Source organism: Pithys albifrons, chromosome 3 (assembly GCF_047495875.1).
Source record: "Pithys albifrons albifrons isolate INPA30051 chromosome 3, PitAlb_v1, whole genome shotgun sequence".
Taxonomy (NCBI): Eukaryota; Metazoa; Chordata; class Aves; order Passeriformes; family Thamnophilidae; genus Pithys; species Pithys albifrons.
In genome coordinates, this window is record NC_092460.1 from 6,624,703 (window position 1) to 6,651,611 (window position 26,909).

The 26,909-nt window shown below is 45.8% G+C and overlaps 2 protein-coding genes across 3 annotated transcripts in view; one reads left to right on the forward strand and one right to left on the reverse strand.

Moving 5' to 3' along the window:
- The window catches only part of LRIG1 (leucine rich repeats and immunoglobulin like domains 1), a 92,036-nt gene extending 70,469 nt beyond the window's left edge, over positions 1-21,567 (forward strand). Inside the window, exons 9-19 of the mRNA XM_071550290.1 lie at positions 1,867-1,947; positions 6,853-6,924; positions 8,209-8,280; positions 10,615-10,778; positions 12,792-13,112; positions 13,764-14,045; positions 14,591-15,010; positions 16,259-16,381; positions 16,953-17,099; positions 18,191-18,499; positions 18,746-21,567. Of these exons, the coding sequence (XP_071406391.1) occupies positions 1,867-1,947; positions 6,853-6,924; positions 8,209-8,280; positions 10,615-10,778; positions 12,792-13,112; positions 13,764-14,045; positions 14,591-15,010; positions 16,259-16,381; positions 16,953-17,099; positions 18,191-18,499; positions 18,746-18,975 (2,221 nt within the window). The 3' untranslated portion in view covers positions 18,976-21,567. The remainder of the gene's footprint in view (positions 1-1,866; positions 1,948-6,852; positions 6,925-8,208; positions 8,281-10,614; positions 10,779-12,791; positions 13,113-13,763; positions 14,046-14,590; positions 15,011-16,258; positions 16,382-16,952; positions 17,100-18,190; positions 18,500-18,745) is intronic.
- SLC25A26 (solute carrier family 25 member 26) overlaps positions 19,555-26,909 on the reverse strand; it is an 86,127-nt gene continuing 78,772 nt past the window's right edge. For both annotated transcript variants that reach the window (XM_071550293.1, XM_071550292.1), the window contains one exon: positions 19,555-24,637. In XM_071550293.1, coding sequence (XP_071406394.1) covers positions 24,541-24,637 — 97 coding nt within the window. In that variant the 3' untranslated portion in view covers positions 19,555-24,540. The remainder of the gene's footprint in view (positions 24,638-26,909) is intronic.

Consider the following 26,909-nt stretch of genomic DNA (forward strand, 5'->3'; position numbering starts at 1 on the left):
AAGAGAGCTGGGCCAAAATATCCCACTCTTTTTTATTCACTCTCTCTATTTTCACTCATTCGTTAAAAAGGTTTTTATTCCTCCTTTCTAACACTAAACCTTTGAGTTGCCTTTGGATGAACAAGCAATACCATTTTCTTCCCCTTTTTCAAGAAAACACAATGTGTGGCAGTCAATTAATAAAAGTGTGTGTCAGAGCTCCCACAGGCTGTTCCCACTTGTCTGTCTCTGCCATGGGAAAGGGTTTGCTGCTCCAAAGACCAGTAGCCCGTGGTGAAACTGAAGAGGAGAAATGTCTGAGAAGGGATTTTCCTTTCAAAAACAAACAGAACAACGGACATTGGCTTGGCAACCACAGAGAAAATGTAGAAACTGAGCTCCAGGAGGATGCATTTGCTCCTGTGCCACTTGGATAGTGCTGGGAATGCCAGCACATCAAAGAGCCTCCCCTGGACTCATGTCATGTGCCACCACAGCATTATGTGCACCCACACCCTGCAGGGATGTTGGGTTTTTATCCCTCCCTTTGGCACAGAGTGACCCACAGATCACCCTGACAGCCACAGTGCCGCTGGCTGAGGCCAGGGCTCCCCGGGGACATGAGATCCAGGGCTCAGGCTGAATCCAGCTGAGAAACAGGAATTGTGGCTTTTGGCCTTGACATCTTTAGTTCCTACACCAAAGCTGAGAAAGGAGCAAAGGCTGCAGCCAGCTGAGGTACTGAGAGCAAAAATGTCAGATCTGTCGCAGCTGAGGATAACCATGCCCTTACTAAAACTTTTTATTTTCGAAATTTCTCTCCACTTCTTGTGAGTTACTCTGTGTGTATTTGTGCTGCAGAGCCCAGAAGCTACACCATAATGCCTGTGTCTGAAGTGTTGCAAAATGCAGGGGGGGGTTGTTTTTTCTTTTTCAGTCTTAATATTTTTTATCTGGAATTGTTCTGATAATCATCTTCAAAAGGTGCAAAAGGAGTACCTGAGGGTTCTGGGGTTATCTGGATGGTGAAGTTTGCTTTGGTGTTAGGTTTTGCCTGGTTTTAGATCAGAGTGATGTAATAAAACCAACAAAGCCTATGTAGTTTTCCTTTCTTTTTACTTAACATTGGAAATGATGAATTTCTGTCTGTGTTGCTGGGTATTCTTTGCTAGCTGGAATTAAAGCTGGGAGGGAAGGATTTTTAAACAGAATGTTTAAACAGCTTTTGTGGGTCTCTGTGTTTGTTCTGTGTGCTTGTTTTTCTTTAGACCTCTTTGACTCTTGTAATTGATGGTCAATTTGAAAGCCAAAAGAAGCTAACACTGAAAAAGGAATTCTTACTTTGTAAAAAAATTTTTTTATGAAGTGGTAATGCAGAGTGTTGGGCTGGTGTAGGGATGCTGATGCTTTCCTTCGTAGAGTTTTCAAGTTTATTGCCAGAAAAAAATGCAGCTTTGTAGAAAATAAATCATCATGCTAAGATCCAGCATACACTGGAATAGCCAAAGTGTAGCATCTAAGGACAGGACAGCTGTTTATTTCACTTTAGTTTTGACACTTTATTTTCGTTTTCCTCTCTCTATTTGGATGCACAGAACTAGAAAAGGACTGAAACTACTTTTTAAAAAGTAGTTATCTGCTCCTGTTACTGTCTCCAAGGGTTTGAGTAGGAATAAGCCAGGAATATTTTTGGACTGCACCCTTCCAGAATGGGTTAGTGCAGAAGGGATTAGTGATGTTTTGCTGCAGGACTCTGCATTTTCTGACAGTCATCAGGAGAAAATGGGAAGCTCTCATGTGGAATTCTGAAACTTTATTCCATTCATCTGTGACAGTGAGCCTAGGACTAAGATGCTGATTCCAAGCTCTCTCTTGTTCTCTTTCCAGGGAATTGGACCACAATGAGATCTCGGGCACAATAGAAGATACCAATGGAGCCTTTACAGGCCTGGAAAACCTGAGCAAGCTGTGAGTATCCCTGGATTTGAATTCTGCAAACCAGTTTTGTTCTGTGCCTGTGTGGGGGTGGGTCTGATCCCTCTGATGCAGCCTTTTCCTCCCTTTGGAACAAGATAATCAACAGAAAATCTGAGATGTAATAGTTTTGCAGGCTCCTTGCAAGAGTGCAAATGACATTTCTAAGGAGGTACGAGGCAATCATTTCCTTTTAAAGTGATGAACAGACTGTGCCACATACTGTAGTTCAGTGACATAGGAGAGAGAAGTTTAAATTGTTTAATTTATAAAATTCAGCACAACTGTTCCTCACTTCTAAAAGCAAACAAGCAACAAAAAGGACCCCTTGCAATCTTCAGCGAAGCACTGATTGATGCAGCAAATAACAATAAACAGAAGAGAAAAATCACCCCACTTCCTGTTACAACAGAGGATTGAAACAAGATTCGTTTCTGTGGGATACTCTGAGAGTGATCTTTTGGGCTTGCTTCCATGTGCAGTGACAATAAAAGGCACCATGGGGCACAGGCTCTTGAAGAGATAAAAAGAAACCCAAGGCAAGCATGCGCCTTGCAAATGTTTATGGCTTGCTCGGCCTTCGCAGGGATTTTCACATTGCTCAGTGCAAGTTCCTATTCCATTTGAAATGGGTGATATAAATCAGCCCTGTCAGAGGAGCCTCTGATGGCTTGTGACAAATCAAGAGTCTCTAATCATTACCTCTTGCCTTTGTTGAAGTTCTAAGCACCCCCCATCCCGCCGTCTCTGATGCTGAGATGGCACAGCCAGAGGTGCAGTAAAGTACCTCGATGGATAGCAGATGGCTGGAATGAATCCTAGCAGGAGGGATATTGTCATGCTCTCATTAGAGACTCCTCAGGGAGTGGGACGAGCCACAGAAGGATTTGTGGAGATGCAATGCTTAGGGAAGAAAAATACGAAATCACAGACAGAGGTGGGATTTGATCATTGCTGAGGGGAGTCACTGGGTCCAGGGAGAGGGAAACCAGGTTGTAGCTGCAAGTAAAGTGAGGCAGAAGGCAGAGAAGGATTTAAGGACAGAGGGAAGTAGTGTGTAGGGGAGAGAGAGGCCAGTAGTAGTTGCTGTGCACATGGAGTTGGGAAATCTTCCCACAAGTTGCTACAAAAAGACAGAGGAGCAAATGTGGTGGGTAGAAGAGTCCTCGGCTGCTTGACTGAAGTTTTTGGTTTGTCTGAAGAAAGCAGTGAGCAGCTAGAAGGGTAATGGGAGTAGAGATTTTGTCCAGTGGGATTTGCAGGCTCTAGGGATTGTGAGTCTGTAGTGCAGTTACAAGGAGGCAGGAGGTGGAGGAAAGGACTGGAGAGAGAGACCTGTTCTGGTGGGATGTCCACTGAAGGGCATTCCCCCATCATGGACACTGACATGGGAGCAAAAGTAGTGAACTCAAGTGATTGGGGTACGTTAGAACTGCTGGGTGCAGCAGATAACAGGAGAGAGGTGAAAAAGCTGGAGGAGACAGCACTGCAGGAAAGAGTTCAGCAAAAGGATTAAACTCGGCAACCAGGAACAGTGAGCCCTGATGAGCTGTGGGGGTCAGGCAGAGGCCACGAGGTGGAGGAAGGAAGGGAGCTGGGGCAGCCTGTGTGGTTGTGTGTTAGGAGCTCTGGGTAGAGGAGCTGTCACTCCCCTGTGAAATAGCCGTGGCCTGATCTGATGTTTATCATCTGGCACAAGGAAAGCCTTCAGAAGATGGCTGACTTGGGCTGCCAGTAGCAAAGGATGCAGCACAGGCTTGTGCAAGACTAAGGAAGTTGGAGTTGCATCTTTCTTTGTGTTGCTGACCGAAATCCTCCATTGCACATGAGCCTGGGCCAGCTCTGAGTCTGGTTGAATGCAGGGAAGGTTTGTGGCAGGGGGGATTGCAGCACATGGTGTTGCAGCACATTCCATAACGTGGAAGAGCATGTGGATCAGGTTGGTTTTCAGCAGACAGGAGTGGTTTGATTACCTAACAGGGCAAACCTACTGTGGGACAGACAGCTTGCTGGGATTACTCTTTGTCAACAAGAGTGTAAGGCTAGAAAACCCCATCAGAATATAAGATTATTTGATTATTATTTCTTGAGATGTTCTGAAGATTTTTGGGAGTGGTCACTTTTAAAAGGATCTCCTCAGAACTGTTCAGCTCATCTTCACATAAATCCTGAACTGGTGATTTCTAAGGCTGAAGCGAGTATCAGGATTTTTTTCCTAAATAAAGATCAGCCTTTACAGCAAACATTTCACTGTGTGATTTAGGGCCTGTGTTCAAGCCATCAGCCGGCTTTGAACGCATTAGCATACAAAAAATAAATGGGCACTTCAGAGGAGACCTTCAATGAATTAATAATCACCTCGGCTCTGTGGAGATTGCCTTAAAAGCCGTTCCCCTTTGATCTGGCACAGATTAGCCTCTGAAAGGATTTAGCACAGAGAGGGTTGTTCGCTGACATGAAGGTGTTAAACAGAGATGGGGAGGCCAGTCACTTTAGCCTTCTCTGAATTATATATGAAGCTCTCCAGAATGGAGAGCACAGGCCTAAATTAAAATGTTGCTTCAAGAAAGGGAGTTGAGAAGCACTGAAGCATAAAAAGCATCATGGAATCACTGGGGAACAACGAGGTTCCTAATTATTCAAGCTGCTAAATGTAAGCGGTTGTTTGATGGCTCACTCAGCAAGTGAGATCTTCCTGCAGGTGCAAAACTGGTTGGAGGAGAAAATGCTGCTTTCTAATGAATTGCATGCCTGGTGTGTAATTACACTTGTGCAATCTCAGGCAGAGCTGTGCCCGGCTCTGCCTGAGGAGGAGCATTCAGGGGTGGCTAATTGTGAGCTGCATCCTGCTGCCTTCACATTCCAGCCTGCCACCTTCACATTCCAGCCTGCCACAGCCCTCTGAAGGGGACTGCTGGTTTCAAACCCTTTCAGAGTTGGAGAAGCCCTTAGCTGAAATTTGCAAGGCATAACAAGTGTCATGAGTTCACTGAGGCCTGTGTTCTGTGTTTGTTACATGTGTTATGTATTTCTCATGTACAGCCATAAAGTTGCATGTGCCTGCACAAGGGGTGTATACACTGTGTATTCCCATCCCCAGACCTACTGCTTATATCATCAGTATCTCACATTTTCAAAGTCCAAAATCTACTATAAACTATAAATTGAAATCTACGGTTACCAAACCCAAGCTCAGCATAATTTTTTCAACAACAGATGCCCATCTAACTTTCAAAGAATAATTAAGGTTGGAAAGGTCATCAAGTTCAGCCATCAACCCCAACCCAGCACCACCACCATGTTCACCATTAAACCATGTCCTGAAGTGCCATATCCACCATTTTTTGAACACTTCAGGAATGGTGACTGCCACTTCCCTGGGCAGTCTGTTACAATGCTCAACAACCCTTTCTGTAGAGATTTTTTCCCCAGTATCTAATCTAAACATTTCATGGCACAACTTGAGGCCAGTTCCTTTCATCCTTATTACCCTTATCTTGTCCATATAATGTTCTTATTTAGGAATAGGGCTTAAAAAAATCAGTGTGTATGGATGCAGCCATATGACCAGAGTTTGCACATAGTAAATTATTTACTGTATTAATCATTCTAATGGATTTTTCAAAGCCTTCATTAATGCAACATCCCTTTTACCAATGATGGTACACATGACTGCACACATCCTTTGGTGCTGAGGGTATTTCACTCAGAGCAAAAAGCCACATGGACTCAGAAGCAATAGACAGGACCTCTGATAAGCCTGGGTTTGGTGCTGTAATAGGGAGCTCAGTAAAGGTCACTAAATATTTAGAATGATACTGTTGGTGAAGCAGGTTGCAGATAGGCTGCACCCTGTATTGAAGGAAAACTCAAAATCTAAGGCAGCACTAGATATGCCAGTTTTTTACCTGAGGTGTGGATGGTGACTTGCATTGGCCACCATGTGAAGCAGGTGGTGATAAAAGATGCACCTGGAGGATAAACCTTACAGTGAGCCTGGGGAAGGAAAGCATTCCTAATTAATGACAGTGGTTGATGTTCTGTTAAAACAGGTGAGGAGCCTGCCCATTTGGCATGAGCCCTGGCCCTGGGCGAGCACCACTGGTCAATATTTATAGAGAACTGATACTTTGAAGGTGGCAGCTGGGCTGGGATCTCTCCAGCTGGCTGTTGCCCTCTGACAGTGCCTCTTGTGCTGCTGCTGCTGATTCAGTGGAATGCTCTCTGGTCACAGATGCAAGCAAGCACACTCCTCAGCTCTGGACATTATTACCTTTTCTACCTTTTGCCCCTTGAAATTACCAGTTGGCTGTGATTTGTTGTTATATTACTTTGCTGTGGTATTTGTAATGAGCCAAGAAAGGAATCAGCAGTCCCTGCAGTCAGTTGCTGTGTAAATGTGCAGTCAAGGGCCAGCCCTCAGCCCAGAGTGCAAATGGCCATTCAGGCCAAGCAGCAGTGAATAAATTACCACTCTTTTCTTGTCTGGGAAGAAGTCAGAAATGAAAAGTGTTTCAGGGAGAGACCACTATCTTGTTAAACTGTCATTGCACTTAATCCTGTCCTCAGCACGCCTGCAAAGAATAGAGGGGACCTTGAGTTACTCAGCAAGCTGGTTTCCAAGCATGGGAGCAAACCTGCCTTTTTACGTGATACGGCACATTCCCTTTTGCCCTGTCATCACTATTAAATTCAAATACAGATAACAAGATTTAATTTCAGCAGCAGGAAAGTGAGTGTGCTTCAGCCCTCTTAATCTCTGTGCAGTTCAGATTTCCCGGGACTGACACTGAGCACATATATCAGATAAAGCCACACTAATTGTGTTCCTTCTTTTTGTGCCTTCCCTCTCCCCATTTTCTTTCTGTTTATCTGGCACTGGATGTTTGGAAACTACAGAACTCTGTTTGGAAACAAGATCAAGTCGGTGGCCAAGAAAGCGTTCTCAGGGTTGGAGGCCCTGGAGCACCTGTGAGTAACCCACCATGCCTCAGAGTTTGGGAAGGGGGGGTCTGCCAAAAGGAGCTGCTTGAGAGATCTGCTAGCAATTTAATAGTGTCTTTGTAAACTGAGAAGCCAGTCCATTTGTGGGGGCCACCTGCTTCCTTCTCATTATAAGTCTGCCTCAACTTTGGCCTTTTTTTGTGCCAGGAAGAAAGTTATAGAACATATGGCAAATCTGCATGCTCTTTAATTTTTTGATTTGTTCTTGGATAAATTTCGCCTTGACTTGCACATTGCTGCTTTGCAGGCTGTTAGCAATGAAAATACGCTGGTTCAGATGTAGCCCTCTTCCTCCTCCCTTGCCCCAACTTCCTCCTAAATCCAGGCTCTGGCAGTGACACATGTTGCAGATGATTGCTTATGAAGCAGGCCCTGAACATCCCCATGCAGCACAACTGCCTTGGAGCCATTTGCAAGAAGCACATTTTGGCTGCCTCTGTGATTTTTTTTTTTTTTCTGTGTTCCAAGGCTGATGAATCCAGCAGAGATTCATGAATAACCTCCTTTCTGGATTAAGACAAGTATATGTGGCTGTGCTCTACATGTTTTATTGGCCGTTGAGTGTATGAAATGTTACGGCCATTGAGAGCACACTGAAGGGTTAGAGATGCCTGACTGGGTGTACATTCCCAAATAAAGGTGCCCTTAATCATATACTGAGATGTTCCTCTTCAAGTGCTTGTCTGCCCTACGTGTCACTTAGAAAACTTCAGCCCTAAATCTGACACTGTGCTTTTTCAGAGAGCAAATGAATCTTTTGATTACCAGTACTTGTGAGGGAAGCTTTTAACAGTCCTTTCTTTTGGAAACATTGTGGTATTTTTTCAAACACAACAGTATCCTTTCCAAGTCCTCAGATGTTGCTCAGTGCGAGTATTTTCTTCCCTTATGTTTGCTGAAGGTCCAGCCTGGGGTATGACATTCCTGACTATCTTTGGTTATCGAGGGGGCTGAGGAATTTCTGAGCTTTGGATGAGGGAGGTAGCTGGGACTGAGAAAGCATAGTGAAAAGTTGGGGTAGGGAAGACTTAGTGATGCACTCCTGTAATTTTGGGTTGGTTGACTGTTGTTCAGGAATACTTAATCAATATTAAGATGTTTTGAGGAACAGTTCTGTGAGCTGCAAGCAAATATGGCCTTAAGAAGGAGCTAACAAATTAAGTGCCACTGGAGCCATTGCCTACATGTAGAGGGGCTCTGTCTCAGCCACAGCACCCCTTTTGTTCATGTTGCCCATGGTTGTGTCTGCAGGAACCTCGGGGACAATGCCATCCGCTCCATCCAAGCCGACGCCTTCGCCAGGATGAAGAGCCTGCGGCAGCTGTAAGTGATTGCCCTGCACACACCACTCAGGAAACAGGGATCCTCCTTACCCTGGACATGAGCAGCAGCACGGGTGTTATCTGCATTTCCACTCATTTATTTCCCCCTCCCCTCTGTCCTCCTCTGAGGAGAGTTATTTTTACACAGGAGTAGCTGTCACAGGAACATCTTGCATTTAATAGTGAGTGAAATTAGATCATTGGAACAGGTTCTTCCAGCAGGTTTGCATCTGTGCAATTATTCATCTGCTCAGGAAGTCCAGCCCTGGTCCTGGTAGCCAGCTATCCTTCTCATGCTGCCATGGATTTAATTCCCAGTGGCCCATCTGCTCCCTCGCTGTGCCTGTGTTTAGGGTTCACACACAGGACTGATATTTCAGTGATAAGCACCATTTGAACTGCATCCACTTGTCATCCAGCCTTCTGGTGTAAAAATATGGATGTGTTATCAGAGCTGCTGCTTGTGCTCCAGGCTGGGACTCAGCACTGTTATCAGACACTGTTTCCAGTCTTGCCTGGTTTCCTTTTCTCCCCTTCTCCATAAATATTTAATCCACTGCCAGTGCATTACTACACTCTGGAGTAGTGCAGTGTCTGTGGAACACAAAATCATTTATTTGGTATTTGGTCAGGTACAGGTTCTTCTTCCTGACATTGGAAATGGGAATCAGATGGTCACTGTTATCAATGACATTTAATACCAGTGACTGGGAATGAGTAAGATAAACGTTTCATGTCTGTTGTGTGTTTAACCACCTTATCTTTTGCACTGGCACTTGGAACAAAATTGAGGTGAAAGATTGATCTTATTAGGGAAGAATTAGTGAGATCCCAGATACTGCAAAGGAATGTTTACACCATGGAGAAGTTCAGATAGAGGACATATGGAATGCATTGTGCGGAAAGGTCTCTGTGTCCTGTCCCAACTAGCCAGCAGGGTTTATCCCATCATGTGTCTTATGGACTACACATCTTTCTAGGACAACAGAGGTGCACAGGTTTGGAAAATCGAATCTCTATATTTCCTAAGTAAGTCACTCCATTTCCAGTCCATTTCTTTCTTTTTTGCTTTTCTAGCTAGTTTCAAACTTCTGGATTTTTTGAGCTTATTAGATAGAAAAATCAGAGTAGATTCACATATAACGATGCAGTGCTGGAGTTGAGATTCTGCTGTGCTCTTGATGTCTTGCTCTTCCTCAACTTGCAAAACTGCAGGACAGGACCTCTCTGCCTGAGGCATTTTTCTGGTCTCTGAGGCATCCTCACATTCAATGTAAGGAATCAGACTGGGTTTTCCTGGGATTATGGACCAAACCAGACTGAAGTCTGAATTTCCCATTGATGTAAAGGTGCAGTTCCTCACTGGCCTCAGAGCTATGCTGAGCCACAATTTGGACCAGAACATTAAAAAAACACATTAATCCTGAGACTCCTCTTTTGGTTGCTCCTTTTTCACAGCTGTTTTCCTAACAGTAGGCTCCTAATTACTGTTAGGATTGTAGAGTCATAGAATCCTGCAGTGGTTCGGGTTGGAAGAGACCTTAAAGCTCATCTTGTTCTAACCCTCTGTCATGAAGGGTGTTTCAACTCAGGATTTGTCAGCATCTCAGAATGGTGCAAAATGTTTTTATGTTTTGCTTTCCAAACTAGTCACTATTTCTGTTGGGTTTACACAAATATCTTAGGTAATTTCTCTTTGACTGCTACTGTTAATCAGTAAACACAACTCCAGCTATACCTCTTATCCCTGGTGATCCTGGTGTGTGAATATGCACCTTATGGAAGGCAAGGCCTCTCCCCTTACTCCCCTGGGGTTGACTGTGGAGGGACCTCAAGGCCTTACAGTGGGAGCTGGCTATCCTTTTATTCAACAGTTAAGTCCTGAATTTGGTCCCACCAAAGATGCTCAAACCACAGGAGGCAGAGGAGGAATGTGTGTGGAAGTAAGAGATGAGAGTGAGCAGGACAGACTGTACTGTTGCCTTGTGCCTCTGTTATAGATGATCTGCCTCAGCTTGTCTCCCTTAAGCCAGGGATGACATGGCTTGTCTGTTCCTGGGAATTGCTCTGGAAGCTGGTTAATAAATACAAGGTGCTAGAGAGTGTCACTGTGGTACAGGAGGGGGTTGCTCTGTGTGGAGATGAAATGCTGTTTAAATGTGTCATGTATTTAACATCTTTAGTGCCTTAAGGGCATCCCTGCAGTCCTTTTTTAAGTTCCACCCATGCTGGGGGGGCGGGAGGAATGTGTCTAACATGAAAGGGCTGTGAGCCTTCCAGGCTTCTCTCCGTGTAGGACTCACAGCAGGCTCGTGTTGGTTTTGTTTCCCTGCAGCCACATTAACAGCGACAGCTTCCTCTGCGACTGCCAGCTGAAGTGGTTGCCCCAGTGGTTAGTGGAGAAGGGGCTGCAGTCCTCTGTGGTGGCGACCTGTGCTCATCCTGAGTCACTGAAAAGCAAGAGCATTTTTGCCATCCTGCCAGAAAGTTTTGTGTGTGGTAAGTCTGGACTGCATGTTCTGAGGTTGTATGAAGGGTAGGACTCACTTGGGAAACATTTTCTTTTGACTACCAGTGTGTTATTACGAGAGGGTTGCTGGGTTTTTTTGTTATTCAGTGGGATCAAAGGAAGACCAAGCCTGCATTTTAAAAATTTGTCATTGGCTACAGTTTATTTCCCACCAAAACCACACAGCTCATTGCTGCATCGAGTGTATTCCTTACAGGGCTCTCTGAGTATTAAACCAAAAGGGACTAATGCTTGTTCCACTGCCAGATGGGGCTGCACAGAGACTTCCTCAGTCCTCTCACTTTGATGCTATCAAGACTGCAGCTGTAATTTTTTCCCCTTTGCAGTGTTCTGAGCCGCTTCTGTGGCTTTGTGTTCTTCACATCTCTTTTCTCCCTCTTGGAAATAACACAGTTAAAAAGCAGAGGAGAATCTTTCATCATAGCTGATTTTTTGGGTCAGTAAGGCCCACCCAAATACTGCAGTTGACTCTGCACCTGCACTGTGGTTGCAGAGCAGCTTTATTTCAAACTCGGCACACACAAATATCTACTACCTCTCTTGTAAAGAAAAAGAAATATAAATAATCAGAGGAGGCCAAATCGATGTTACTCATGCATTCAGCTTTTGGAGAAAAGAAAGGCCTGGTTTGGTAGCCAAACTCTGTGCTTTGGAGCCAACCAGTGTGGATCCAGGGTGGAGCCACAAATGGGTGTTTGAAGGAAAAACGAGCTTTTACAAACACTATTTAACTAAGCTGAATGCATGACTTGCATTGAACACTGAGCAGAAACTTTGTTCCAGCTATGGTCCTACATCCTTCCTGATCCCCCAATGGCAGGACTCTGCCTAGGTGGCCTCTGTCTGAGCAGGCTGGGAGGCTTGCTCTGCTCATCTGGAAGAAGAGATCCTGAAGGCTCCATCCCCACAGCAACATCACAAAGCAAAGACAGCTTTGCTTCCTGGTGCCTGCCAAGTCCTCCAGGCACTAGTACTCCTGGTTCCAGAGGCCTGGCTGTTTAATTAAACCTTAGTCAAATATTAAATTACACCATTTGTAGAAATCTAATAAATGAATCGGCTTGGACTCTTGCTAAAACCAGCAGTCTTCAGGGCACAGAGAGAGTGTGTGAAGCTTTCCACCCCAGATGGGTGACAGAGGCAAATGCAGCTGTTTCTGCTTTGACAGCACAGGCTGTGTAGAGTCATAGAATCCTTTAGCTTGGAAAAGACCTTCGAGGTCATTGAATCCAACCATTAACCTACCAGTGTTAAGCCCACCACTAAACCATGTCCCTAAGTGCCACATCTACACTTCTTTTAAATATCTCCAGGGATGGTGACTCCATTTCCCTAGGCAGCCTGTTGTGGTGCTTGACAACCCTTTCAGTGAACAAATTTTTCCCATTAGCCAATATAAACCTCCCCTGCCACAACTTCAGGCCATTTCCACGCATCCTGTCACTTGTTACTGGGAGGAGAGACCAAATCCTCACCTCATTACAACCTTTTGTAGGCAATTTTCCCTAGAGGGGGTATTTGCAGCCCTTTAAGTGCCCTCCTGCTCTCATCTTCTGCTTCATGCTAATGCAGACCTGGAGGTGAAGTTCTAAGTTCAGTTGTGTTCTTCATGCATGGGTTGTTCAAGGCAAGATTTTTCCTTTAGACCACAGTATTTTTGCAAGGTTAGCTATATTGCTGAAAAAACTGAACATCTTGTGTGTGTCTGACAGCCCACCACTGATGACAGAAGGAACCAGAGGAACAGGAGTCCCACCTAAACCAGTGGCGTTGTGCATGGCACACATGCAGTGCAGAGCCAGCCTTGATGCTGCAGTCCTTGGCAAGGGCAGGTCCCTTTCCTGCTGTACAAAAGCAGGTGTAAAAGCAGATGGGCAGTAGTAACTTTCCATTATGCACTGCTCATTTCTCATTGCGTCTCTTGGCTTGCTGCAGTTGTCCCTCATGGTCCAGAACTAACTATTCCTGCCTTTTTCCCTCAGATGATTTCCCCAAGCCACAGATCATCATCCAGCCTGAGACAACAGTGGCTGTCCTTGGGAAGGACATCCGGTTCACCTGCCTGGCTGCCAGCAGCAGCAGCTCCCCCATGATGTTTGCGTGGAAGAAGGACAATGAGATGCTGCACAACGCCGAGATTGAGAACTTCGCCCATGTGCGGGCAAAGGACGGGGAGGTGATGGAGTGCACCACCATCCTGCACATCCGGCACGTCACCTTCGCACACGAGGGGCGTTACCAGTGCATCATCACCAACCACTTTGGCTCCACCTACTCCAACAAGGCCCGACTCACTGTTAATGGTGAGTGGGAAGCTGTTTTCTCATGCCTTTCCTCAGCCTGAGCTGGTACATAGTACAAATCCTTGCGACCCACTTCTGGCATGTTGCTATTCCTGAGGGTCCATTCCTGATGGTGAGGAGCTCTTAACATCTTCACAGCAGCTGCTTCTATCCCAGTAGACGCTGAGAAATGCCCTGTGAGGACCACATGCCAGATGTGGGATGGCTGCCACCCAGCCAAGCACTTCAGCACATTCTTAACAGCTTTAGCTGCCTCTCTTTGGCAGTTCAGGCAGAGCCTTTGTCCAGTGCAATTCGCCAACGAAAATGAAAATACAAAAGGATGCAAAGAAGAGGGATGTAATGATTGAAAGTTCTCAGTAAGAAAGATAATAGGGTTTTTTCCCAGGGTAATCTCAAAAGAAAATTAGTTCTGATCCCAGCTGTAATCTGAACAGGGGGGTCTCAGACTCTGCAGACAGGTGTGTTCTGTAGAAACACAGAGCTAGTCCTCAGCAGTTCAGAGATACCCTGCAGAAGCAGGTGGCCAACCCCTTGCCTGTGGGGCATTGTCACATTAGTCCTCACTGGGAAGGAAAACAGAACTGCGCAGAAAGATGGTGTTTTCCCCATGGGATTGCTGATCCCTTTTCTTGTTCTCCTTCATATCAGTGTTGCCCTCTTTTATCAAAACCCCCCATGACATCACGAGCCGCACGGGGACGACGGCGCGGCTGGAGTGCGCAGCAGAGGGACACCCCACGCCGCAGATCGCCTGGCAGAAGGATGGCGGCACCGACTTCCCCGCAGCCCGGGAGCGCCGCATGCACGTCATGCCCGACGACGATGTCTTCTTCATCACAGACGTGAAGATCGAGGACATGGGTGTCTACAGCTGCACGGCGCAGAACTCCGCGGGCTCCGTGCTTGCCAACGCCACCCTGACCGTCCTAGGTAAGTCAGTGCCCCTGGAGGCCAGGGGGCCTGGAAGTGGGAACTGGGAGGGATGGTTGTTCCAGCTGTCTGCCAGTTGCAGGTACGGAAAAGAAACACAGAGTCCATGCTCTGTCTTGTTCTGTTCTTTTATGCTGTAGTTAACTAATGAAAAATACTCCATTAATTAAGAGAAGGAGCTGTAAGTTGCACTTCCTCTTGTGCCAAGGGAGCCCCTCCAACCAACCTTTTTGCTATTTCCCATACCCCAAATACTTCAAAAGGAAATACCCTCCATCTGTCTTGTCTTACAAAATAACGCACTTGTCAGCTGTTGGCCCTTGTCCTGGGGGGTTTCTTTTTGGGAAGACCAATAGCAACTGCTTACGGGAGGTGAGGCTTGGTTGTGGTTGTCAGGTCTGTTGTGGTTTGCAGCTGCCATGATCCTCGGCACGTGCCTGCCTCATGTATTGCTGTGTCTGTGGGAACATCAGGAATGTTCAGTGATGTCAAATCTGTTGTTGCACTGCCCCCAAGAACTAATTTCTATGTTTGTTCTCCTGCAGAGACACCATCTTTAGTTCATCCCTTGGAAGATCATGTAGTGTCTGTGGGCGAGACTGTAGCCCTCCAGTGCAAAGCCACCGGGAGCCCCCCGCCCCGCATCACCTGGCTGAAAGATGACCAGCCCCTGGTTGTGACTGAAAGGCACCACTTCACCTCTGGCAACCAGCTGCTGATCGTTAGGAACGTGGTCTTGGAGGATGCTGGGAAGTACACCTGTGAGATGTCCAACACCCTGGGCACGGAGCGCGCGCACAGCCACGTGAGCATCCTGCAGTCCCTGGGCTGCAGGAAGGACCGTACCACAGTGGGCATCATCACCATCGCCGTGGTGTGCAGCATCGTGCTCACCTCCCTGGTCTGGGTCTGCATCATCTACCAAACCAGGAAGAAGAGTGAAGAATACAGCGTCACCAACACAGGTAACTCCAGTCTCCTGCTGAGGCTTCCTCTGACCTTTTGTGCTGTCAAATGTCCCACTGAGGCCAAATTGGCCCATCAGGGAGCCACACGGTCACACTGGAGCAGCAGTTGTCTTGTGTCCGTGGTTCTCTTGGCTCAAGAGTCAGAACCACCCTTGATATGCTGCTGAAGCATGTTCAGGGCTGCATTTCTCTCCTTGGCTTCCTCTTTAGGAAGGTCTTTGTCTTCTTCACTTGGCAGTAGTTTCAGCCATTGCTTTACTACTTTGGTTTTCTGTGACCATGAATGATAACTCTTGAGATTATGTCCATGATGCTAAAAACCTGTCTTACTTCTTGAGAATTTGTATTTTTAAAGACTTCAAATTCAATATGTGAAAAATAAGACTTCGAAGCTGGAATCCCTTTTTCCATGTTTGCTGTGAGAGCTGTTGTATCCCTGCTGATGCAGGGGATCTGTTACTTTTTAGGGGAAGCAGGAGTGTTTATTGTTTGTCCTGATGTTCACAGGGGATAATTTGCTGTTGAAATAATGTTGCAGTGATAGTAACGTCTCCTGCCCTGTGTTATGCAGCCTCTGAACAGAAGTATGGAAGAACTAGCATAAGACTTTCCCACCCTCCTGGGATTTGCAGGTTTTAAAAGCATGGGCTAAGTAGGAGGTCTTGGATACCCTAAAAGCAGTGTGATGTATTAATGAGATTCTTTCTTCTTAACTACTTTTTTTCAGTTTGGAAAATTTAGGACTTCGTGCCTGGTGTAATTGAGTTTCACTTGGTTTTGTGTGACAAGAGAAACTGAAATTGTTTCATAGAAAATAGAGAAAGCCAAGGACAGCCAAGGCGCTTAAGACTTGTTTGCCTGTTTAAGTGAATCAAAGACCCTGTTCTCCAGAATTCTTTTACTCCTGACATCAGGAGACACAGGATTTGAGTCAAAGGAGGGACTCTGAATTTCAGGGGAAGGGGAAGGATTTACTTGTCCTGAAGAAACAGTTCCACTCCACTTACCTTGTACTGACCATGCCAAATACAAACACTGAAAGTGCCGTTGTCAGCACTATTTCCACAGCTTTAAGCTTTGAAAAATCAGCAGTGGACTTCTGAAGGGAAAAGAGTATTTAGGCAGCTCAGTTTCCATGGCATCTACAGAAAATACCAGTTCCAGATCTGGCCCCAAATTGCTCTTGAAAATGTGATTTTATGATCTTACTGGGAAACTGAGATTTCCTTGTCCCCACTGGTCTAGATGAGACTATTGTGCCTCCTGACGTGCCAAGCTACTTGTCCTCCCAAGGGACCCTCTCGGACCGGCAGGACGTGGCCATCAGAGTGGACACTCAGCAGCCCAATGGGCACATCGACAGCAATGGTGAGAAAGGGCTCAGTTGTTTCTTCTGCAGTGCTGTATCTGAACTTGAAATGGGGAGGTAGAAATCACAGCTCAGAATACTTCTCTGAGTTATCTGAGAGATCTTCATAATGCAATTCTCCAGCTCCTGCATTTATGCAGAGCAGGGATGTCTTTGACTTCACAGAATAAGTGTTCCTACAAGCAGACAGGCTCAGAAACTGCTCAGTCAGGCCCTAAGGACTACTTTTTTGCTAATTTTGGATTAGTTCTTTGGCACCAGATTTACCCATAGTTAAGCTCTACTAGAAAATATATTAGCATTGCCTGTCCCTGCCTTCAGGCTTAGAAATTAAATGTTGGGGTTTTACAGTATTTAAACACAGCACGTTAGGGAGGAGAAGTTAAGCATTCTGAACTGAGATTCCCCTGAGATTGTACAGCATTTGTTCTGTTAAACATTATCTGAAAATTATTAATTATCTCCATTGCTGTTTTTTCTTCCTTTTACAGTAGAAATAAGACTAACTGGGCACTTAACTGGGAGCAGCAGATGGCTGTAATCTTTAACCAGCTGCTTTGTTTGTTACAGGTATGTGTCAGACTGACGCTGGAAGGTGTCCAGATGTTGAAGCTCCTGCTGTAGGTTTTAGACAGCCCAAGCTGTGCATCAGCTATAATAAAGACACTTGGAAAACTGAAGACATGGCTGATGGAATGCTTGTTCCAGATAAGACAGGTACAAAACCCATTAATCTGGGAAGGCATTTCGTGTTTGTACAGATCAGAAAGCCCTCCAAGTCAGACAGAATTAACACAAGAAATTGTTACCTCCAGAGGAAAAAAAGCCCAGAATGATTCTCAGGTGCAAGCACAGTAAATGTACTTTCTCCTGCTTGCTTTGATCCTCTCCCAGGCTTAGTTAGTTGGAATTTGAAGAACCATTAGAAAGAGGGAGACTAAATGATCACCTTTCCTTACAGTTGGCTAGTGGGAATTTTGAGATATTCCTAAAATGTGAGAGCACTTTCAAACTGAAGGTGTTAAATTTTTTTATGCTCTTTTAAAAGGGCTGTCAATGTCAAAGCTCAGCGCTTTTTTATTTATTTAATTATTTTGAAAATTTAAAGGTTGATTTGGGCACTACACCTGCCTCTGCTCATTGCCAGTTTCTTGGGTGTTACACTCATACTTTTCTATTTTTGGATGTGTTTTGTGTTTTCATGCTGCATTGTAACAGCAACAGAAAAAGAGCCAGTGAAACAAATTTTCTCTCTGGGAGAAACTGTAAAGTTTAATAATGGAAAGTTGTTGAGTGCAGTAAGGAAATGACTTTCAACATTTAGCAACTCCTTCCTGCTTGCTGCTTTGATTTCAGCTCCTCTGTTGTTCCCAATGACAGTAATAACTTACAGTGTGAGTCAATGGTGATCCCTGTAAAGCAGCAGCATTAAAAAGAGAAAGGTAACTTAGTATTTTAAAGGAGGTACAGGAAAGTTCTGCTTTCCATTTCTACTGTAACTAGAAAGTCTGAAAAAGGAAATAAATGCACAGGGCTTTGTTTAAAAATGAAAGTCACAAATTCTTGGAAGTAAAAAACCCCAGCCTACGAAACCTCTTAATTGGAACTACCTTTAGTGATGGTGGCTACAGAGTACTGAGAAACAGGTGTGTAGCAACCCTGTGTGAAACCAAAAAGTCTCTGTTACTTAGTGAGAGATTCCCACACTGAACTGTTCTGTCTGTGTTGTGTGCTCCAGTGCCGACCGCTTTGCTGACCACTTCCAGCTGCTCACTTTGTTTGTTGCTGTTTCCCTTCCTCCCCCAAAGGCTATGGGCTGCCCGTGGTGTGCACAGACTGCAGCAGCAGCACAGACAGCATGAAGGTCCACATTTACCCCAAGGACTCCGAGTACTACTCCGAGAGCCTTAAGACTGTGGATAACCCCCACCCCAATGCCCTGAGCAGCAAAGAACGGAATAGGAAGAGGGGTGCAGGCACCATCCTTCTTCATCCTCAGCCCTGCAACGGGATTGCCAGTGGCAAGAGGGTGGAAACAGACGGGACCCTCTACCCCAGCAACCACGACAGGATAAGGCCCATAAGCGCAGCCAGCCCGCTGCTCACGGACACACATGGTACGTGCGGCCTCGGGCATCACTGCTGCTCCTCAAATGCACTGCCAGGGTTACAGCAGGGCCCTGTGTGTTCCCATCAGCCTCTTTAACTGGGTCAGGGGGTGTGAATGATAGCACAGGGGTTGGTTTTATCATAGAATAGAATTATAGAGTCATTAAGGTTGGCAAAGACCGCCAGGGTCATGGAGGATGCGGAGTGCTGGTAGGCTGAGCCTCAGCTGACCCCCCTGTCCTTTGTTTTTGCAGGCTCTGCACAAGCAGCTGCAAAGGCTTCAGAGCTCAACAACCTTAATTTGGTGAGAGCTTCACCAGCAGGAGGGTCAATAAAGCAACTGAATGTGCTTCCTGAGGTGCCACCAGCACTACTGGATTTGCAGAGTGAGGCAGAAGTGGAGCAGGTGCTGCCTCTCCACTCACGAGCCGAAGCCACGGAACAGGTCCCGGGACTGAGGGCACAGACTGCCAGTGCAAATTAACAAACACACTATTATTTTTTTTAATTTTTTTTTTTGCACAGAGTATATAGGCTACTTACTTCTACCTCGAATCTTGAACTGATGACCTGTCAAGGACAACCAACTGAGGTATGAGAAACAAGCTTGTATGGGGAACAAACTCCTGTTCGAGCGTCATCTGATTGTAAATAGTTTAAAACTTCCCTGAGAAGTATGAAGTGTTCAAAAGTCAACTTGCATATGAAGCACATAAATGCAAGGGATTATTGTGTAAAGAGAAAAGTATTTGATACATTGTACATAAGAGTTTTCATATATAAATATATATATATAAAAATATATATATATATCTTTTACAGAGGCTATTTTAATCTTTAGTGCATGGAAAACTGAGTGAAATTTTACAATTTTGGCAATATTGTTTTCAGTATCAGGTTGCTGTTAAAGTTTGTGAGAGAAATAACTATGGTGCCTTAAATGCATAAATAGAACTTTAAAAAGCCAGACTGTCCCAAAGGGATTGTCCTCTTTTCAATGGAAGATCCTTTACATCAAGTGCACCTGGGTCAGGGCAATCCCAGGCACAGATTGGGTGGAGAAGTGACCAAGAACAGCCCTGTGGAGAAGGGACTCAGTGATGAGAGGCTGGACATGAGCCAGCCACGTGCATGTGCATGATTCTAAATATCAGTTGGGTTACTTAGCACAAATTTCCTTCCCCTTTGAAATTTATTGCACTTAACACATTTAAACAGAGATCATCAGCTGTTTCAAATGAAGTTTATAAGGAAAAAAAGCAGTGAGAAATTACATAGCAACCTGATATTTTCCTGTTGGTGGAAGAACTTAAATTCCTTTATTTTTCAAAACTGCATAAAAATTAGCATTTGAACTGTGACTGTGTGAGATGTTAAGAGTAGACCACACAAGAGGCACTAAATAACTCAGCAACAGTGTGGAGCCCCAAAACAACCAGAGGAAAAGGCTGTCATGACTAGGAAGCAGTCGTTACCAAAATAAATAACTTGTGCAGTAAACCAGGGGTGGTCTCACACAGTGCACCTTTCAAAAACATCATCACAGGAGGTGTTACCTGCCACATGTGTTGATCACCACAGCACTCACTCCCAGAGGATCCAGCTTTACCTGCCTGAGGTGCCTGTAAAGATCCAGCTTTGCCCTGCTTAGAAGGAATAACCTGTGCCAGCATAATGCATTTTCACACCCAAAAAATACGTCTGTTCTGGAGGGGGTTGGAAACCATAGAGCTGTTTTGACAACAAAGCTGAATCACACTCCTAAGGAGACAGCTGTACCATGAATTCATCTGATACTTTTTTTTCCCTACGACACAATATTACACTTTGTAGTGGAACACCATTGGCCCCATCTGCAGCCAAACTCTATATGAAAATATCACCTTCAAGTGAGTTATGCTGCTTCCTGTAGGAATTCTAGGCTAGTCAGAAATACACTCATTTAGAAGGAGAACCATGTCTTTATGGCTGAATAGACTGTTAAATGGAAACATCCCAAATATTTTTGTGCAGTCTTTTAAGTTCATCCATTAATGGAGGGGGTAAAGAAATACCCGCCTCAGTCAAATAGGTCTTTGTCACTTCTGACTTCACTATGATGCTTTTTATTTATAGAAGGGCTGCTTTCTGTTGGTGTCAGTACCTGTGGATGGAGGACTCCCAGTTCGTTGTGATTTGAGTTCTGCTAACATGAGGTTGCTAACTCTGGTGATGACTACTTTGGGGAAGGGGTTATTAGGGGGGGTTGTTAGTTTTTTCCTTAGGAGCAACTGAGGCCCAGGCTGGTGGGAAATCCACCTTTGCTAGGACTGGGGCTCAAAACAAGCATCAGAGATAAGGGCAGAAACATTTAATTTTCAGTTCAGATCTATCACTTTGGGACCTGCCAAGTGCTGCCACACCTGTGGAGTTCCGGGGAGTGGATGCAAGATGCCCCTTGGTTTTATTAGAAGCTGGTCCTGCCCAGCCTTACCTTAGGGAAGGACCTCACCTCTGTGCCCAGCAGCTGCTGAGTGTCAGTGCAGAGCAGCAGCTGCCCTGCAGGAATCGAGGCATAATTCAGCCAGTACCTGTCTGTACCAGTTCCTGACTATTGACACGTTTGCACTTTGAGACAGGTGGCGAGTTATGTTGAGTGCCAAGTTTATTCAAAGCAAAGGAAATGGATGTTAAAAATTTATAAATGGAGCGTGGCTTTCTCTTTGCTGAAGGGAAAAGTGCTCCAGACTCAACTCATGGAACCAGGGACACAGGGAAGATGGGAATTATTCAAAGGACATGTTTTGCTGGCGGAAATGTCACCACCATTGCGGATACAAAGCATAGTTGCCACGTTAAGATTGGAAAATAATGTTTCTGACTAAAGTTAACTGCCTAATGTCATGACTTCCACTAAATATGTGAATTTGCTGCTTCTAAGAGGCAATGTGAAAGAGGAAGTATTACTTTTGTGTACAAAGTTATTTATTTATTAGAAAATTTGGTACAATGTTGTACATTGAAAAACATGTAAGATATTGAAGTGTCTAACAAATGGCATTGAAGTGTCTTTAATAAAGGTTCATTTATAATATTACAGCTGTTTTGTTGAGAGTGAGCTTTTGGGAGTTTCAGTTGAAAATTAAATAAAATTCTAATCCATTGCTATACTCTTTTCTGTCTATCTGGTGAAAATGCTCTTGAAATTGGACCATGAAATAATGTGGAACAGCATGAGGCTCTGGCAGCCTGGCATGTGGATGGGGTGGAATTTGGGGGGTGGATTGAGAGATACAATAAAGAACTCATAAGAAATAGATTTCCAGTATATCAGCTTGCTTTAGTATCTGACAAATCCCCCTTATCTTGGCACTGAGAACAGAACAGATGAGGGGGTGTGAGCTTGTGTATAAGTAAAAACCGGGCCAGGACAGAACCAAACCCAGCTGCAGTTGTGAACACCTCTGGTGTTCCCAAACCCCAACCCCACCCTCGATGGAAATTCCAGAGGCAGCTTTGGAGATAAGCCTGAATTCCTGCTTTAACTAAAAATCTCAATTCAGTTTCTGTATATTTTAAAAAATAATAAAAGTATTTCCTCCTTCAAATCATAATTTCAGGTATAAAGCATGTTGTCTGAGACTACTCAGTCCCTGCATACATGTAAGAGTTCAATTTTTTCAAAGCAGAAAAGAAAGAGCCTTTAAGAGGCTGGTGCCTGGTCTGAGATTCAAGTCTTATTGCACTTTATTCCCATAGTGGGCTGGGATTATTTTTTTAAATTTTGCTAAAATTGAAAAACTTTGCTAAAACTCAAGGCAAAGGGAAACCCCCACATTTTTAGATCTATTTTTTCCCCCATAGTCCCAAAACTAAAAATGTCCTTTCCATCACGATTAGACAAATGGGTACATGCAGAACAGTCCTGGCCCCCTGCTGGGACTCTCACCTGCTTGGTGACATTCCTGGGTCTCTTTGGCCTTCCCATGGCAGTCTGGGATTGTAGAGCTTGTCCATCAGCACAGGAGAATAGGAAACACTTCGGTGCATTGCCTCCCACCCTTAGGCTGGCTAAAACAATTTGGTTAGTTGTTTGAATTATGTTGTTGTTGTTTTTTTTAATTAAAAAAACTAATCCAAAATGGTGATGACAAAAACTTATTATGCAATGTTAAATAAAAACGACAAAAAAATGCACCATTTGGACCCAACAACATACTAATGATGATTATTTACAGCTCACATAATTAAATGCATCAGCTGCAGTGCTAACCCCTCCCCCTACCATATTTAAAGAGCTTTGATAGCAAATATAAGCTAGATTTTGAGACAGAGTAATAAATCTCCTCCCTCCTCTAGCCCCTAAAATTGGCTCTGTTATATATATATAGAATATCATGAAAGAGACAACCTCCAAGTGGCAGGAACAGCTATGCTGAGCCTTGGTAACAGGCAGTGTTAACAACCAGCCAATACGGGACTTGGCTGAATGTCCTCCTTTTAATTGAAGATTATTTTTAAGAATTATGTCCTTTGTTGTGTATGTTTTATTTGTCTGCCAATTATTTTCTAAGTTTTGGCCTCTAAAAAGTCTTATTGCCATGTCATGGGATAACAGGGTGGTAAAACATCCAGACTTAACTCGGGTCACACGTGCTCCCCGGTCATGCACTAACCTGGTTTGGCATTTGTTCTCCCACATCCCAGAATTGTCCTCGTGAGGGGAACAGCCTCAAAGTTAAATTACATCACCCAAGGGGAATGTCATCCCTGGTACATCCGTGTTGGGATGGCGAGGACGGAGCGTGCACGGAGCAGCCAGAGTGGGCATGGAGTGCCACCAGGACGAGCCCGATGGCTGCCCAGCTCACCCAGCACAGCTCAGCCCACATGGGCCAGTTCCCACCTCCTCACCCTGTGTGAGGAGCTTCCCAGCACTGTGCCCAAGCCCAGGGTAAGGTGTGAGACACTGCCAGTCCCGGACCTATCACCCACCCACCCCAAGGAGGGGCCTTTCAGTGCTGCCACAGCCTCTCGGCTTTGCCTACCCAGAGAACCCCCACACCAACACCCTCCACAGCCAAACACCTGCAAGCACCACTCAGCCAAGCTGTGCACTTGGAGCTCTCAGCCCTAATGCTGGTGATAATTTTGAGTAATTCCAGTGAGGTCTTTTCACCATGCTCATCCCTGCACCATTTTAGCTGCTACAGCTGCTGTTTTCCTACGTGGGAACTGCAGCAGTTTTGCTCTGCCTGCCAGCAGCCCCCTGAGAGCCCTCAGGATCCATCCATACACTGGCAGCAGAACTCCCATGTTGCCCTTGCCTTGCCTTCCCAGGCTCCCTCTTGGGCTTCAGCACTTCCAACCTCCTGCTCCTTCAGCTGCTGAGGGATGAAGACCAAAAGAAGGCAAAACTCCATGTCTTTGCACAAGCACAGCTGTAAAATAATATAAGCCCATGCTTTTACTGGAGAAATGTGAGTCTGATTAATAAAGCTGCACTGGCTCCCACACAGGAATGCTTGCTGAGCACCTGTAGGTATAAAGAGGAATATAAACTTCCACAAATACAGCTCAAATCACAAACAAATGGATTATTGTCTTTTACAAAGAGCTCTCCCAATCCGGAATACTTTCAGTGCTGTTGGAGGGCAGCAAGGCTGTAACTCTATCAGCCCCTTCCCCTCCCCACGTTATGAGGCAGGTGCCACTGAATGATGAAAACTTGCTTTATTTCAGCCTCCCAGCTCCGAGCTGGAGGTTTCCAAAACACTTTCCCTGCAGGAGTTCTAATAACGCCTTTTGCAGCCACCATAATTAGCTGTTTACCCCCCAAACACCACTTTTTTGGCACAACTCTCACAATGACCTCACTCACTTTCCATGCAGGAAAATTTCATGTTTGGGAAATTGGATTATTGGAGGATTTACTTTTCTCTAACAGTGAGAGTGGCTCTCAGGCTGCGGGACAGCTGCTGTGGTGGGAGGAAGGCTGTGTTCATGGCCCGACTCCTCCTCCGGCTTCTCCAGCCCCTTGGTGGCCACCGGCAGTATAGGCCGGGCTGGCTCAGAGCAGCAGCTGCCGAGTCTTCTCGTATGTCCCCAGGAAGATGAAACCCCCCAGGCTGATGGCTGCCATCCTTGGGACAACACCTGCGAACAAGCTGGAGGCAAAGGAAAGGCAGTTTCAGAGGGTGAGCAGGGAGTGGATGGTTCTTGGTTGGCTGCAGGGGCTTCAGAAAACAAAGCCAAGTAAAACTCCTTGCTGATTTCTTAAATCCCACCCCACTGCTCACTGAAGGAAATCTGTCTGGACTTCCCTAACACAGGGCTCCCAAGCCTGTGATTTTTAACCCCTCTCCATACTCCTCAGGTGCAGAAGGAAAGGGCAGAAGGTCTTTATGGCAGGAGCTCAGACACATCCCTATGAAGGGCTGCAGATACATGAGAAGCATCTCATCCTCTGCTGCCACCATCCAGTCTGGACAGAGGGACGCCCTCTCTCTGCCAGGGGCTCCCCCACTGCAGAGACAGCCCTGACTCACTCCCAGTAACACACAAAGGCCAGCCAGGGTGGAGCAAAAATACCCAATTTGCAGTGCCTTCAGCCACCACAATTTTCAGGTGCCTGATCCTAATAGTTCCTGGAAATTAACAGGAAACTCATGCAAAGCCAATTGCTTGACATATCTACACTCATAGTTGGTTTAACAGCTTCAGGATTGGCCAGTGTATGCCCCCAGAGGATTACAGGCTTCCTTTGTGGCAAGCAAGGATTAAACATTAGGCTTGGATCCGTTTGGCATCCCCACCCCCCGGATGTATTCCCTTCAGTCTGGCTGAGCTCTGCCCTGGCTTTTCCAAACACTGCAGGGTCCCTGCCAGGAGCATGTCCACAGCAGGACAAGGTGTGATTCCTGGTGAGACCTGACTGTTCAGGAGCTCCCTGCTCCCTGCCTGTGCCTGGCTACTCCTGCTGCACAGGGAAACCTCTGGCTGGCTGTAATGAGCTTTGCTAAGGAGTCTGGAGCACACAGGCAGATGGAAACATTTTATGGCTTTACTAGACAGCAATTGGGTCTATTACCATAATGACAGCTTTAAAACAGAGTAATTTGTACAAGGCATGTATGGACAGAGCTCTGATAGGGTAAATCCTATGGAGCAGCATCGCTCCTGAAGCACACACCATCCCTCTCCTCCCAAATTAGGCAGCCTCATTACAGGAGCAGTGGCAGACATTCATTTCCAGAACAGCCCACTCGAGACACCTCTATTACACAAATAGGAGCTGATAACTGAGTTATCCAGAAGCTGCATCCCTGGCAACCCCTATTACTAACCATCACTTCCAAGAATCCTGGCCCTGCTTCCTCCAGTTTCCCATACCCACCTGCCATCCGTGGCCTCTCCAATCCACGCTTCCCCCATGGGGTCCCTTCTGGGCAAGGGCAGAGCTGAACAGCTGCAGGAAGGTCCCAAATCTGGAGAGCTGAGCTCTGCTGCAGGTCTGATCCAAACTGGTCCCCACTGGGCCATGTCTGCCCCCATCAACAGATGAGATAAATTGGATTTATCTCTGCTGGCCCCATCAGAAACAGCTCTGATGGGCACAGGTCTGCTGTCTAGCTGCATTTGCTCTCTGCCTGCACAGATTTCACCTGGCACTCTGCCACTCATCAACCCCTAATAGGAGACTAACAAGACCCCTGCAGTTACTCTTTGGATCACAGAATCATTTAGTTTGGAAAAGACCTCTAAGATCACCAAGGCCAACCACTAACCCACTGCTATGCCCACCACTAAACCATGTCCCCAGGCACTACACCTACACATTGTCTGAACATGTCCAGGGATGACAAGTCTACCACTGCCCTGCAAAAGTGGGTAAGGCACTGCAGGGCCTGGACACAGCATAAAGGGGCCAGTGCTGAAAAAGGCACTGTGTGCTCAGCCACAAAACTCGTGTCTTACCTACAAGGTGGCCACGTTGTGACAAACTACTGCTTTTCTCTGGCTACAGCTTTGCACCGAGCTCATCTGTGGGCAGTGTGTGTGTTGAACAGCAGCCAGCAGGGTCTGGCTGTGGTCAGCAGTGGGGTTCACACCTGCCATGCCTAGTCCACTCCACCCAGGAACCTTACTGGAGAACAGGACACCTGGGACAAGCTGCCAGCTCCATTCCCAGCTACACACAGGCTGGGACAAGCCATTCTCGCCAGATTCATCACTCCAACAAACCTCATCTTTCTCACCAATGAGTTGTGAAGCCTCATCTACAGCTTTCAAACACCTCCAACTCCTTGTGTGAAAAGCAGTCAGACAAGATGTAAATCCCCTTTTACGTGAATGGTTCATCTACTCCGTTGGTAAGAGCGAAGAGGCACACGGATCCTCTCACCCCATCCCTATCCTACCTCCCACCACAGGCCTGGC